Raw genomic sequence first — 16,578 nt, 5'->3', positions numbered from 1 at the left:
AGCCTACTTAACCTCTCCAGTCTACTGGGTAGCTATTGTTCATTTTGCTAAACCATGGGGAGCTGGTCACCCACACTTCTGTAGGGCTGGCAGGTAAACTATTGACCCTGCTGTCTTATTAATAAACAACTCGTTATGTAGCAACGAAAAGTCAAATGTCATCCAGACTTTGTAAGTAATCTTTGCTTTCCTCAGGTCTTAGCTGTAGACTGTGAGACACCTTGGGCAGGATTTTCATGCGCTTGTACTCAAGCTTTTAGCGAACTAAACAAATACAGCAATGGACAAAACTGGTTCACCCAGAACTGTTAAGAAGTAAGGCACCTCTCAGCGAGTTGCTTGTGATGAATTAGTGAGGGGATTTAAGGCACGGACTCTGACTGCAAGTCAAAGACCCTTTTACTTCAGATTACAAAGATTATACACATTTTAGATTATGTCCACATGCTCAGAGCTACCATGTGATTGGTTAGTTGCTGCTGTCCACGTGCACAATACAAGCTTTTAATTGGTTAGTCTGCCCTTTCAGCATCTTCCTTTCAACCTTCTTCTCACTTCTCAGTTCCTTCTTCTACTTCTCGTTTTCATCCCCTTTTGTTCCGCTCCTTTTGCTCCACTTTTCTTGCTTGAGGTTAGTTCTCCACAGAGCTAAAATTACAGAGTCTTGCTCAAAGTTAGTTCCCCAAAGAATTAAGGTCGCTCAGCATACTCTGACCAAGCTCAAACTCCTCCTACATCTCCCCCTTTTTGTTTTTCTAAAAACATCACTTGCTTTACCATTTTTTTCTAACATTCGCTGCAGGCAACTCAATAAACATGGACAGTATCAGTAAGATACAAATGACAATGAATAGCATTATAAGACCTCCTTTGATCAACAAGACAAACCATGTCCCAAGTCCTAGAGAGTTAAGCCAATTTCCTAATCCAAAAAATCCATCATCTATTTGCAATTTTGTTACTCCTCTTTTCAGCTCCTGAATAGCTTTATGAATAGATTCCAAATGGTCTGATAAATTCATGCAGCACATGCCTTCAAAATCTTCACATCCATGACCTTGTGCTAATAATAAGTCAATGGCGGCCCTGTTTTGCAAAGAGGCATGTCGGACAGAATCAGTGTCTGCTGACAAGTTGCTTAAGGCAATGGATGTTGCATTTGTTTGTTTAGCTAGCCAGCAGCCTAATTTGTTTAATGTTCCTAATGCTTTTGCTGCTGCTACACCTGGAACAAAAAAGGAAGCTGCCACTATTTCTCCTGTATTCCAAAATTTGACGTTATCATTACATTCCAATTTAAATGTATGCATACTTCGCTTTCCACGACTATGGATACACTGCTGTAAAATCATGGATCTGTTTAGAGTTAGCAAGGTTAATCTCCCTAGGCTACATGGGCCACCTTTGATATGTGAAGGGATTGCTGGCCATGCCCGACCCCCACAAATAAGAAACACTCCTGGAGGCAAAGCTCTAGGCTTATAGTGACCACTAGATTTTCTGTGCGCAGTATATCTGCACCAAGTGCTACTATTTCTATACGCTGCTAAGCTAGAATTAACACTCCTCACCAAAGACTGATCGTTCCCTGAATAACTGAAAAACAAACAATAGTCCATTTTTATGGACCCCAAAAAATCTAATTCTTGAGTCTCCAATGTGGCCTTGGGCAGGACTGAAGTCCATCCATCCCAATTCTCAACCTGGCCAGCCCCTGTCCAGATCCTATACAGGTCCTCAAAGGGTATTGGCCAGGTCTCCAATGGGATTCCCACAAAGCATGTTGAAAAGGGATTCCCTGGCGTGGCAGTTGCAAGGCACAGGGTATCTAGGCTTGTCACATTAGCCAATGTGACCCATACATTTGTTTTTGGCTGCTGTGGAGGGAGCCAAGACCATGGTTCCTCCGCTACTGCTGTGGTGATGCATGTTGCGACGATCCACCGGGTGAGTCACCTTCCACCGCCAGCTTCACCCATTTCGCGTGTGAATATTTGTAACCCTTAGTAGTTTTGCTAAATCGGGATGATAAGGGAGTAAAAGAGTGGAAAGTTGCTGCTTAGCACTTAGTAGACTATAAAAGGGATGCAAGATGCGAAATAAAGGTCTTCAGATTTCACCAGAACTGGAGTCCGTCTTTGATATGCCACAATACAGGTATAAAAATAGCATCTTTGTTTCTAGGAGCTACATGTTTACCTGCTGCTGTTCATTTTACTCATATATCTCATCAGTGAGAAAATAGAATAGAAACTCTGAATAGTTTCCTAAGTATGGCATTTGAGATACACCAGCAAACAGCAGTGCATTTCCCATTGGTCCATTTTGGGTGATATTTCACTGTTGAAAACCTGAAATGTGCTCCCACAAAGATTGTGAAACCCAAGAGGGCCTCTTTTCTCCTAAAATTTGAATTCAGAAATGTGGGAAGGTGGTTCTCCTATGGGGCTGTATTGTGCTGAGGATGGAATATGGAGCTGGGAGCCTGGATTCTTTTATGGCTTTGAGAGATCTTTGCACTTCTTTAGCAAAGTATTTAGTTAGGATTCATGGTACAATTACAGACAAAGTGTGAATGATTGCCTTTAGTTTTTTATATAAACTATGGCCAGTTCAACACATGAAGAAAAACTGAAGTTAATTTAAAAAATGAGCACCTAAATGGATGTTGTAATACGTGTGTTCTTAAGACCTTTGGGTTCCATATAGTGTAGTCTTTGCAGCAGTGATTAAAACCCTAATGAGGAGGAATGAGTTAGCGGCCACACACTCACTCTCCCCCTGTCTTCCTCTGACTGGAAGGGGAAGACAGTTTGGATCAGTCCACGGCAGATGGACTCTCTCCTGAGATAATCTGTGCCAAGGATGCATGGAGCCTCTGAAGCAGTCACAATAGGGTGCTTTTGCCACTCCTTCCCAGTCAGGCCAATTTCAGCCTCCAGTACAGTCAGCTTTTGGGATCCAGATGTCACTCCAGAAGTACAAATGGGTTCCACCCCTTGGTAGTGCCGTGGTTTAAGTCATCAATGTACCTTGATGGCATCAGGGTAACCTGTGCACTGGTATCTACTAGAGCCTTATACTCCTGTGGGACTGATGTGCCAGGCCATCTGATCCACACATTCCAGTAAACCCGATTGTCCCTCTCCTCCACCTGCCTGGAAGCAGGGCCCCTCTAATAGTGATCATAAGATTCTTCACTTACTTCTTTTACAAAGTGTCCTGGGTTTAGCAGTAGCAGTCATTTTTCTCCTTCTTAGTAGCTGGTGCAGTGCTGTGGTTTTGACTTTCGGCCTGGGAACAGAGCAGATAACACTGATGTTTTTAGTTAATGCTCAAAACCAAAGGTCTGGCCAAGGATTTCCTGAGCCTCATGCTCTGCCAGGGAGGAGGGAAAGCCGGGAGGAAGCAGAGACAGGACACCTGACCCAAACTGACCAAAGAGGTATTCCATACCACAGCACGTCATGCCCAGGATGTAACTGAGAGTTACTCAGAAGGGCTAGTTCACAGCTACTAAGAAGGAGAAAAATGACTGCTACTGCTGAAGCCAGGACACTATTACAGAAAGTAAGCTGGTAGATTTGCCAATAGTGCAAAGCAAATATAAAAATTGTAAACAGAAAGAAACTATTTCAGTCATTATTAGAAATGTGATTTAGGAAGTTCAAAGCTGAAAAGGCCCATTGCAAATGTTCCTCTAGTATATCTATGTTCCAATCCCCTTCCATATTAAATACAGATGCTAGAGTGTGTTGTTTGGGGTAGTATTGACTCAAGAACATAAAAATCTTCAGGGGATGGTTATTGAGGATGCTTAAAACAAAGCTTAAATTCTCTAGGGAAAAATTATTGCAAAACTCAAAAGGAACTCCCAACAGTCATTAAAGCTGCAGAGTATTTTTAAAACTGGCATAGTAAGATGTTTATGGTCAGGACAGACCATACATCCCTGAAGTGGCTCACTAGATCCTGCAATAGTGAGAAGATTGTCAGGTGTACGTAGAAACTGCAGCACTAACATTTTGCAATTACAACTACTTTGTTTTGTGCCTTATTTTGTTGACTCTTGCGCAGGACTAATTGGGAAGGTGATAAATGATTTCTGTAGAGAATGAGGATGCTCAGAAGGAGATGAGCCATCTTTTATTTTGGCATAAATGAAAAAATAGTACTGTTTATCCAGGAGAGGATTGTCTGTAGTAATCAATAGCTTCCCAAAGTGAGCATTGTGTCTGGATAGTGTGTAATGGAAAGATGATTTGGCAGTGCAGTCAGTTTAGAAATGGTATCTTTTCAGAATACCATAGTAAAAAACCTTAGAACAGGAAAGCACTGAGTGTAAACATGAAGAGATGATAAGAAACCAACTGATCACTGTCTCAGGTATTAGCTGATTACTAGCTAGTTCTATGAACCACGGACTCAGCGCAAAAGATGTGTTAAGAAGGGTCTGGGTTGACTGCTTGCATGATGCAGTCCACAGTGTTTCACAAAGCATTTCATGTGCATGGAGCTGGATAAGATCCTTGGCCAAGTGGTGTCTGATCTCATGGGTGAGGTTTTACATCTGTTTCTCAAGCTTACATTCCCTATGGGATATGCATACCATTGAGTCTGTGCTGACTCTTCGTGTCTGTGCTGTGGTGAGGTAGCTGCTGATAAGAAGAAAGAGTACGGATAAGAGACAGGCATGTAAACTGTTGTGAGAAGGCAGCGGGCTTCATGGACTGTGGGACCATATAATCTGTTTAATGTAAATTGCTGCAGTTACACCTTAGAACTAACAAAGAAAATAGTGTGGGTTTCTAAATAAATTCAGTATGCAGTTATATACTGGGGTGATATTGACTTTCCTTTGTGTCCTGGGTTCAGCAGTAGCAGTCATTTTTCTCCTTCTTAGTAGCTGGTGTAGTGCTGTGTTTTTGACTTTCAACCTGGGAACAATGTTGGTAACACTGATGTTTTTAGTTGTTGCTAAGTAATGTTTACTCTGACCAAGGACTTTCTGAGTCTCATGCTCTGCCAGGGAAGAGGGGAAGCCAGGAGTAAGCAGAGACAGGACACCTGACCCAAACTAACCAAAGGGTTATTCCATACCACAGCACGTCATGCCCAGTATATAAACTGGGGGCAGTTACCCGGAAGGGCTAGATCACTGCTCGGGTCGGGCTGAGTATCGGTCGGCGGGTGGTGAGCAATTGTATTCTCTTCCCTTGTTATTTCCCTTATCATTATTATTATTGGTGGTAGCAGTAGTGGGTTTGTGTTAGACCTTAGTTACTGGACTGTTCTTATCTCAACCCGTGGGAGTTACATTCTTTTGATTCTCCTCCCCATCCCTCCGGGAGCTGGGGGAGGAAGGGGGGGAGTGAGCAAGTGGCTGTGTGGCTCTGAGTTACTGCCTGGGCTTAAACCACGACACTTTGACAGGTATGTCACTACAACATGTTACTGAATTTCTATTTTGAAATGATGCAAGGAAGCCTGTCCATGAGAAGTGTTGACAGTGTAATTTGATTTTATTTGTATTGTTGGCACTTTGTATGTGGGACATTCTTTTCTGGGTTTGTTTTTTTTTTTAATGAGAAACATTCCATCAAGTTGTGAAAAGAACATTTTCTGTTGCCCAGTGCATAAGCAAAAATCCTAACCAAACAAACCCCACTTTCATAGAGAACAGAGAAATAAAACAAGTAAATAATATTTGACTTCTGTGTGTAACACATTGACTTAAAAAATGAGTCATTCTATCCATATAAACAAGTTATATAGTAGTAACAAAGTGCATGAAGCAAATTGCTAAATTTAACTAAGGTATTAAAATAAAAATTACTTTAGAATACTTTAACACAGTTTCTTGCCGTGATTTCATCATGCATCAACACAAATCAAACCCGGAGGCAACCTATGCCTTTGACAGTCTTTCTGTAATGTTATGTAAATAAATGGAAGTAATGATCAAACTCGCAAGAGGATGAAGAACATCAAGACAAACCATCTATTTATAACAGAATTGTATTTAAAAAAGTAAAAATCAGAGTGCACTGCTGGTACATCTCATTCAAACCTTTTTGGGATATGTATAACACAGTGGTGTGATCCAGTCCCAATGGCTTCAATGCTTTGTTTAAGCACCCAGGGAATAAAGAATGATGGATATTCTGTTACTAGCATTACTATGATTAGCATGAAAACTGAAAAATTGTACCAGTACATGTAAACATCTTTTGTATACTGAGAAGGCAAACACTTTTAAATTATCTGATATGTACAGTACTGGAACTTAATGTTTTGGTGCTGGTACCAGACTGGTCCAGTATTTAGCATTCAGATATATTTCTAATTACAGATAAGGCATATAATGAAAAAGTAAATAAAATGGTTATTAATATCTCGTACAGTTCAGCAACCCAACCAGTCAGAATTTATCTTGCCAATTTTAACAATCTTCAAACTCTTGTCTTCCATTTGTAGGTAGCACTGATCTTTGAAAAAGTAGGTGTATCCTGTGAAGGTAAATGAAAAAGCATACTCAGATTATGGAGTACATAATTCTTGATCAAAGCCTTTTTGCTTATTTGATTTCATGAAGTTTAATGAACTGGAAAACTTGTTTCCCAAAATATTTGCACACAATATAAAAGGTTTATTTTAAAAATACGTAAAAATTTCCATCCTGGAAAAGACGGGTCTTGTTAAATGGAGACTGAAGCCATGTTACCATTTTGTGAGTCAGAATTTTCTGGGAAGAAATGTTTGCTGGCAAAATAGATGTTGAAAATGTAATCAAGTCAAGACTCATGCGATACCAGCAATGTTTCCAGACATGCAGAGCATGAGAGACTGTAAAGTCCTTGATTTAGAGTAAGCACTACTGAGCAACAACTAATGCACCGGTGTGTTATCAGCATTATTCTCACACTAAATCCAAAACACAGCACTGTACTAAGAAAAAAAACCTTCTATCTCAGCTGAAACCAGGACAGCCCTAAATGTTTCATTTTAAGAAGTCAAAGCTGTGATTAGTAGTAGGGTATTTATCAACTGATATTTAATGGGAAAATAGAGACAAAATATTTTGTTTGAACCGGTAGTTTACAAATCTGAATGGGAATTTGACTTAATTTGGCTCCTACTCATGGACCACAAGAAATTAAAGTCTCCAATAAGTTTCACAGCAAACAAATAAGAGAGCTTGTTAGTGATTTAGATTGGAATTACAGCTTACCACTGTCACCAAGACTCAGGACAGCATCAAGGTTATCTGGAACGCCATTCCAAGAGTCTGCAATGAATTTAGGGGACGAAAGCTCCATTTTATTCTTTTCTTCATTGTACCTGAAAAAAGTTATGTCCCTGTGTTGCAAATCTGTATTTAATGATAAAATTTAACATAACTTTTCAGCATGTCCTCTCAAATGTGACCATAAAGAACAATCAAATAGAAATATACTAAATGAGTTTTTAACATTGTTTCTATTTCATTACAATTATTCCTGACTCCTTTCAAACCCTGTGAAATTTTACATCTTTCCTTTTGGAAATGCAATTCTTGCTGAATTGAAAATACACTTTTTAAGCAAAACCCTTCTCAGAAATGTAGCTTTAAAATTCCAGACATAATTCTAGGAAAGGTAACTTTTTTCAGGCAGCAGCCAACATCTGAAGATAGCAGCTTTTAATGTGAAATGGCTATCTTTTCAAAATCGTATTTGAAATATGCTTGTAGTCCATGTAATTGATTAATTGCTATTAAATTACTAATTACTTTCCCTAACATTTCATTAAAAATCCTTGCTATTTTCACACAGTTTCTCTCTCTGTGATGATTAAAAATAGATGCTTTTCTTTGGGGGGTGGAAGCAAAACCACAACCACAATCTATGCTTTCACAATCTATGCTTTCAAGAGGAAAAATTCAGGTGATGTAAATCCACCTAATGTCATGGAAGTTGGATCTAGTTTGCAATGTCCTTCAGGAGTGAGTGGATCTGTTGGTGTCCATATCTTCATTTCCTCTGTGTGCTTTCTGCTGTAGAATGCAAAGATAGATTTGTGTAAAGCCAGTTTTGCACTCCCACAGCCAAGTAAGTCCAGGATCTCCCTTTCCATATATAGAGAATAAATATCCCAGGCATGCAAGGTCCTTGAGAGTGAAGATCAAAGAGCAAGACTGTGGCCTGTTTTCCTCATTTTTCTGATCCATAGATGGGAGTCAGTGCTGAGCAGAAGTGGAGATGTCCTGAGGAGCAGTGACATGTGATATAGTTTGAACCAGGCTTCCAATGCATGTGAGGCCTCAGTCACCCTAGCAGCACCTCTTCAGGAGCAGTGGACTTCAGAGAGTTCATCTTTCGCTAGTACTGGAGGAGGATTTATGTTCTTGATTTCTATTAATCCATATCTGTATGTATCTCGGGTTGCCTTTCCCTCATTACTGTATAGACCTGGATTCTATCCAAAGTTAAACCAATAAAAATGAGCAGTAGGTTGGCCAAAATCAATTCAAATGATTAATTTAAATTACTTCCTATTTTTTCCTAGGATATTTAAAGAAAATCTAGTACCTTTCTGGGTAGCTTTAAAACTTCAGCAGTGGAATCTGAGCCAACTCCTGTTCCTCTCCCTCACAAAACTTTGCTTAACAATCTTGTTATGATAACACTAAAATAGCTTGGGGATGGAAGGAGAGAGAGGAGAAGGCTTCCAAAAAATCCGTTTAAAGTAAGTATGATAATGGCACAGGAAGGACTATGGCGTGTAACTAACTGTTTTGCTTCCATGTGGCAGAGTCCTTGTATAAAACAAAATAAAACATACTTAAGGGTTATATCATCTGTGTTAAACAGAGATGTATTTTTTCTGAAATATTTGTCAACTGCTTTCTTCTTTACACAGATAGGAATCACTTAAGCTTATTTTGATTCTTTAACAATAAATTATGTTTTCTTCAGTGACTGCAGTTGATAAGGTACTTTGATAGAAATGCTGTCTGTGATTAGATTGATGAATTACTTGGAGGCCCTGGAGTACAGTTAGTCAAACCAATAATTGGTACAGAGGAGACCTGCAGGCTTGCTGACTCATAGGTAGGAATCCAAAGTATTGCAAATGGCTGTGTTAGAACTACTTGTAAATGTTTTAGATGGTCTCTACAATAATATGACATTAAAAATTAATAGTGTTCTATAGTTTTTAAGGTTTTGTTGGGGTTTTGTTGTTTGTTGTTTTTTTTTTTCTCAAGATAATGGAGAAGAGTACTGTCCTCAAAGTAATTGAAAGTTATGATCAAGTGGCAATTGTGAAAGAGTATTTTACTTACTTAGAGGAATCCACAGCCGTTAGGATATAATAAAGACACTCATCCAGTTTGATCATAACATGAAATTAATGTTCACATAAAATGGACTCAATTATACTGAGACCTCCTTTGATATTTTATATGGAATATCTCAGGAGGAATCCTTATAACTTGGAGAATCTTTTAGATTTCTGGTGGGTCTTTCTGATGTTATGATAATGAAATTCTATTAAATACAATTAGTAGATTCTTCATCAGGTATAATGTGGGACATTTATTTCTACCACAGTAATAGCCTTGAGACATTTTAAGGACATTCCTTCCTAATCTAAGAGTCCACCATATTTCCTGGATAGAGCATGGCAGCAGGTCACCTGAGTTTGGTTGCTTACTTTGCATCATATTTTGCTTCACATACAGACTTTAGAACAAGAACCATAGTGCAAATACAGAGTTACTTGCATTTCTGGAATACCATATTTGTGCTGCTCTTTGCAAGAAAAACTTATTTGAGCATGTACTGGAAACATGAAAAGAGGATTGTAGAGACTCTCAAAATGAATTGAAGCTAAGGTTGGATTGAGCAAGAATGGATTGAGAGCAGCCCTGTGGAGAAGGAGTTGGGGGTGTTGGGATGACGAGAAGCTCCCCATGACCCGGCAGTGTGCGCCTGCAGCCCAGAAACCATCCGTGCCCTGGGCCACATCCAAAGGAGCGAGGCCAGCAGGTCAACGGAGGGAATTCTCCCCCTCTACTCTGCTCGTGTGAGACCCCACCTGGAGTACTGCATTCAACTCTGAGGCCCCCAACACAAGAAGGACATGGACCTGCTCAACTGAGTCCATAGAATCATAGAATCAACTAGGAAAAGACCTTTAAGATCATCAAGTCCAACTATTACCCCAGGACTGCCAAGACCACCACCAAACCATATCACTGAGGGACTCATCTACACGGTTTTGAACACTTCCAGGGACGATGATTCCACCACTTCCCTGGGAAGCCTGTTCCGATACCTGGGTACCCTCTCTGTGAATATTTTTTTCCTAATATCCGGTCTAAACCTCCCCTGGTGCAGCTTGAGGCCATTACCTCTTGCGCTATCACTTGTTACTTGGGAGGAGAGACTGATCCCCACCTCACTACAACCTCCTTTCAGGTAGTTGTAGAGAGTGATAAGGTCCCCCTGAGCCTTCTCCAGGCTAAACAACCCCAGCCATTCCCTTAACCATTCCTCATAAAACTTATTCTCCAGACCCTTCACCAGCTTTGTTGCCCTTTTCTGGACCTGCTCCAGCACCTCAATGTCTTTCTTGTAGTGAGGGGCCCAGAACTGAACACAGTACTCGAGGTGTGGCCTCACCAGTGCTGAGTACAGGGGGATGAGCACTTCCCTGGCTCTGCTGGCTACACTATTTCTGATACAGGCCAGGATGCTGTTGGCCTTCTTGGCTGCCTAGGCGTACTGCAGGCTCATGTTTAACTGTCCGTCAGTCAGCACCCCCAGGTCCTTTTCTGCCAAGCAGCTTTCCAGCCACTCTTCCCCAAGCCTGGAGAGTTGCATAGGGTTATTGCGGCCCAAATGAGGGGACCAGCACTTTGCCTTGTTGAACCTCATACCATTGGCCACAGCCCATTGATCCAGCCTGTCCAGATCCCTCTGCAGAACCTTCCTATCTTTCAGCAGATCAATACTCCCAGCCAATTTGGTGTCATCCACAAATTTACTGAGGATGCACTCAATCCCCTCATCCAGATCATCAATAAAGATATTAAACAACACTGGCTCTAACACTGAGTCCTGAGGAACACCACTAGTGACTGGTTGCTAACTAGATGTGATGCCATTTACCACCACTCTTTGGGCTCGGCCATCCATCCAGTTTCCAACCCAGCAATGAATCCACCTATCCAGGCCATGAGCAGCCAATTTCTCCAGGAGAACGCTGTTGGAGACAGTATCAAATGCTTTACTTAAGTCCAAATAGACAGTGTCCACAGCCTTTCCCTCATCAACTAGGCAGGTCACCTTATCACAGAAGGAGATCTGGTTGGTCAAGCAGGACCTGCCCTTCATGAACCTGTGCTGACTGGGCCTGATCCCTCTGTTTTCCCACACATGCTTTATGATCTCACTTAGGATCACCTGCTTCATGACCTTCCCTGGCACTGAGATCAGGCTGACGGGCCTGTAGTTTCCAGGGTCATCCTTCCTGCCATTTTTGTAGAGAGGTTAGCCAACCTCCAGTCCCCTGGGACCTGCCACTAGACCAGGACTGCTAATAGATGATGGAGAGTGGCTTAGAAAGCTCCTCTGCCAGCTCCTTCAGCACTCTTGGGTGTAACCCATCCAGCCCCATAGACTTGTATATGTCTAAGTGGAGCAGGAGGTCTCTAACTATTTCTCCCTGAATTATGGGGACTTCAATCAGCTCCCCATCTCTGCTATCGAACTCAGGGAACTGAGTACCCTGAGGATGGCTGGTGTGACTATTAAAGACTGAGGCAAAGGCTGCATTAATGACCTCAGCCTTTTCCTCATCCTCAGTCACTAGGTTTCCCCTAGTATCCAGCACAGGATGGAGGTTCTCCTTGGCCCCCCTTTTATTGGTAATAGATTTGAAAAAATACTTTTTATTATCTTTTATGGCAGTGGCCAGATTTAGTTCCATCTGTGCCTTTGCCTTTCCAACTTTCTCTCTACATAACCTAACAACATCCTTATACTTTTCATGGGGTAACTATCCCTTCTTCCACAGGTGATAAATTCTCTTTTTTTTTTCCTGAGTTCTAGCACAGTCTCCCTGTTCAGCCAGGCTGGTCTTCTTCCCTGCTGGTTTGATTTTTGGCACATAGGGACTGCCTGCTCCTGTGCCTTAAGTATTTCATTCTTAAAGAGTGTCCAGCCTTCCCGGACTCCTTTGTCCTTCAGTAATGTTTCCCAAGGAATTCTGCCAACCAGCACCCTAAGCAGGCCGAAGTCAGCCCTCCAGAAGTCTAAGGTAGAGGTTTTGCTGATCTTCTTCCTGACTTCTCCAAGGACTGAAAATTCAATCATTTTGTGATCGAGTTGCCCAAGATGGCCTCCAACCATCACATCACCCACCAGTCCTCTGTTTGACAACAGCAAATCTAGCCAGGCACCTCCTCTAGTTGGTTCACTAACCAGCTGGGTTAGGAAGTTATCTATCTTCCACACCCTCCAAGAACCTCCTGGACTGTTTCTTCTCTGCTGTCCTGTACTTCCAGCAGACATCTGGTAGGTTGAAGTCCCCCACGAGAACAAGGGCAAGCAATCGTGAAACTTCTCCCAGTTGTTTGACGAATACTTCTTCTATAGCTTCATCCTGGCTGGGTGGTGTATAACAGACTCTTACCAGGATATCTGCTTGGTTGGCCTTCCTCCTGATCTTCACCCACAGACATTCATCCTTCTCACTCACAACACTGAGTTCAAGGCAGTCGATGCACTCCCTGACATAGAATGCAACCCCACCACCTCTTTTCCCTTGCCTATCCCTTCTGAAGAGCCTGTAGCTATCTATTTCAGCACTCCAGTCATGCAAATCATTCCACCACGTTTCTGTGATGGTGATTATGTCATGATTTCACTGATGCACAATGGCTTCCAGCTCCTCCTGTTTGTTGCCCATGCTACAGGCACTGGCATAGATGCATTTAATAAGTTGCCCTGTGGATCTGGACTCCAAAAATGGCATGTGTCGTGGTTTAAACCGATCCACACAGCTCGTCCACTCCCCCCCCCCCCCCCCGACCCTCCCCACTCCCGGAGGGATGGGGAGGAGAATCAGGAGAATGTAACTCCCACGGGCTGAGATAAGAACAGCCCAGCAACCAAGGTACAACACAAATCACTACTGCTACCACCAATGATAATATTGATAAGAGAAAATAACAAGGGAATACGATACCACCGCCAAACGAGTTCGACCCCCCCAAAGAGAGAGAGTGCCCTTCCGGGTAACTCCCAGTTACCTCCCTGGGCATGACGTGTTGTGGTATGGAATACCTCTTTGGCTAGTTTGGGTCAGGTGTCCTGTCTCTGCTTCCTCCCGGCCTCCCCTCGTCCCCAGCAGAGCATGAGACTCACAAAGTCGTTGGCCAGAATAAACATTACTTAACAACAATTAAAAACAATCGGTGTTATCAGCTCTCTGCCCAGGCTAGAAGTCAAAACACAGAGCTTGCACCAGTTACTAAGAAGGAGCAAAACGGCTCCTGGTAAACCCAGGACAGCATGCTACCCCATGGCTCATGTCTAGTGAACCTGGTGTTATCCCCTTCCCTCTTGAAACCCAGTTTAAAGCCCCCTCTGTAAGCCCTGCTAGCTCCTAGGCTAGAATCCTTTTCCCCCTTTGGGACAGGTGTACCCCATCTACCACCAGCAGGCCTGGTGCTGTATAAATTGACCCATGGTCAACCCCCCCAAAATTCTGGTGCCGACTCTAGTCACGGAGCCAGGAATAAATTAATTAGACTTTTCTGATGCTGCCATTGACATTGTTTGTGACTGGCAGTAGGGACAAGAACACTACTTGGGCTCCCAAACCCTGAACCAGTCGCCCCAAGGCCCTGAAGTCCAGAGGAGGGTCATGAAAATGCTCCAAGGGCTGGAGCACCTCTCCTATGCAGACAGGTCGAGAGAGCTGGGCTTGTTTAGCCTCCAGAAGAGAAGGCTCTGGGGAGACTTTAGAGCAGCTTCCAGTGCCTGAAGGGGCCTGCAAGAAATCTGGAGAGGGGCTTTTGACAGGGGCATGTAGTGACAGGACAAGGGGGAATGGCTTTAAACTGACAGAGGGGAGATTTCAATTAGCTATTAGGAAGAAGCTCTTTACTGTGAGGGTGGTGAGACACTGGAACAGGCTGCCCAAGGAAGCTGTGGCTGCCCAATCCCTGGAAGTGTTCAAGGCCAGGTTGGACAGGGCTCCGAGTAACTTGGTCTAGTGGAAGGTGTCCCTGCCTGTGGCAGAGGAGGTCAAAACTAAATGACCTTTAATGTCCCTTCCAACCTAAACCATTCTATGATTTTCCCAGAGTACTAAGATACACTTCTTGTGGTTTGTTCATATCTCCTCAGTGCCGAGTCTATTAGTAGAGCAGATGTGTTAGTGACTAGTACATCAGCTGCTGAAGGATTTCAGTCATCTCCAGCATGCCCTGCTAGTCACACTGCTGTTTCTTTTACATCCAGTGCCTCCAAACCTGATGGTTTACTGAAAGAATTTCTAAGGCAATCTGGCCAGTCTTTGGCTTAAAGTGATTGGAGGTCAGCCCATTTCTAAAGAATTCCTGCCAGAGTTTTCTCCCAGCAGCTGTAAGTTGACAGCAGGGACAGCTTACCCCTTTTAAGAGTCTGAGACTGATGTGGGGCAGTTGCTGGTACATAGGGGTTGAAGGGTGAGTTGTTAGTGTGAGCAACTGGACAGGGCCTCCCAGATATCCTCTTCCATTGCAAGCTGTTTACTCAAGAACTCATCCCCAAGGATGACCACCCCTGTGTTTGGTTCCTGCCTCTTGAACACCAGTGTGCATTCAGCCCTAGAGACAGCTTGGCTAACAGTGTACCACCACCACCACCTCTTCAATGTGTCTTACTTCCAGTATCTGTCGCCAGCAAAAATGTATGTCCTCTTGTTTCTGCCCCAGTTGAAAGCTGCATCAACACGTTGCACATCTGGGGTTAGTCCCAGGTTGGTGAGTTTCTTTGGATAGCCCCTATCCAAGTTACTTGCTGAATAAACCCAGTACTCGTTTCCTAGGCAGGGGAGAAAACAAGCCGAACAAACACTGTTTATTAATTGGATACAGAGGAGTATTTCTTCTTTTATGCTTTGCTATGCAACTTTTTATTGCACTAACTGTACTATCAGTCTTTCTAATATTTTACCATCTGTGAAGCACCAGATTAGAGTGCAGGTGTACTGTGAATACAATTTCTGCTTTTGCCTCTTAATTATTGCTTGCCTCTTGGCAAAAGACATCACCTCAGCATGCTCTTGCTTCCTCCCTTATTAGCTGTCTCATCTTTGAGGCAGACAGTATCTTAATACAGTTGGGGTTATGTTAAAACAGATAGTTAATATTGGTAATTTTTTGCATGCTGAAGACGGTTTGAAACCAGGCATGGGCACCTGAAGGTCAAATGCAGATGCTCATGTTCACCCTCCATGTGTTTGGTTGAGCTGTTATATTGAGTGATTAGAAGGAAGTTTTTGTGCAGAGTTCCTGTTTCTGTTGTTTCTTGTCATACAACATTTTCTAATGACTCTCCAAATACATACTAATGGCAGAGGTACTAGTATTCTGTGTTCTTTACATGGAATTAGTTTACTTAATAAATGCCTTCACTAGATTCACTGAAAGCCAGGGAAAGGTTCATTAATGAAAGGACACTTCCTTGATTCTGTGCTAGAGGGAAAATAAGTCAAGTGTTAATATGAGAAGTGTAAAATGTAGTATTTGAGTTCCTGAGAAGTTACTAACTCACCATTCAGCAGCAAAGGGTTGGTCTCAGTAGTGTTTTAAGATAGTTGGGCTATGTGTAACTTTCAAAACAATCTTTGTTTTATAGTTATTGTTTATTTATTTAAAGGCAGGTTAGCTACATTTTCCTGGAAATTATAAAGAGAGGGAGAGAGGTTTAGATGCAATAGGATTATATATAATATATGCAATATTTCAAGTGTTTTGGTTTGCCTAAACTAAAACTTTTTTAAGTTGCTTCTTCCCTCCATGTAAACTAAAGCAAATGGCCTTTGAAGCATGTGGAATAGATTGTCATTACTTTTTTCCCTCCTGTACAGAAACATACAGCAGCATCAGCCATATGTTTTTTACATGATTGGAGGTGTTTAGTCATGTTTTTAGTAGATACTGAAGCCCAGTTTTTGCTGGGTCAGTTCTTCATGTTGAAAACAGTTTCCCAGCTCCACCAATTTCGCCAGTATAGGGGAACCATGTGTGACTTAAGATGGACAGAGCAGTACTTCCTGTTAGCCTTCTTTCCCGTGGAGGCAGCTAGCACAGCTGCCTGTATCCTCTGCCAGATGAGCCACAAGGAAGACACTTGGAAGCCAGAGTGGAAGTCAGTCTTTGGCAAAAGAGGAGACAAGGAAAGGCATGGGGAGATCTAATCTTCTCAAGCAACATGTACAGAGACAATAGCTTGAAATGAGGGGAAACAGAGCAGTGACGGATGAAACAGAACTCCACTGTTGCTTTTTTGTTTTAAATAATTACTTATTTAGTCTTGC

The 16,578-nt window shown here is 42.3% G+C and overlaps 1 protein-coding gene across 8 annotated transcripts in view; it reads right to left on the bottom strand.

The window, feature by feature from the left end:
• Positions 1-428: 428 nt before the first annotated feature.
• Positions 429-16,578, bottom strand: part of LOC136004324 (72 kDa type IV collagenase-like) — a 46,252-nt gene continuing 30,102 nt past the window's right edge. The window contains exons 11-13 of one of the 8 annotated variants that reach the window (XM_065660737.1): positions 14,921-15,080; positions 3,206-3,294; positions 429-648 (exon numbers count right to left, since the gene is read on the bottom strand). In XM_065660737.1, the coding sequence (XP_065516809.1) occupies positions 572-648; positions 3,206-3,294; positions 14,921-15,080 (326 nt within the window). In that variant the 3' untranslated portion in view covers positions 429-571. The other 7 variants (XM_065660736.1, XM_065660740.1, XM_065660741.1 and 4 more) reach the window with 7 other exon arrangements.

This window comes from Lathamus discolor, chromosome W, assembly GCF_037157495.1.
Source record: "Lathamus discolor isolate bLatDis1 chromosome W, bLatDis1.hap1, whole genome shotgun sequence".
Taxonomy (NCBI): domain Eukaryota; kingdom Metazoa; phylum Chordata; class Aves; order Psittaciformes; family Psittacidae; genus Lathamus; species Lathamus discolor.
This window is presented reverse-complemented; position numbering and strand designations above follow the sequence as displayed.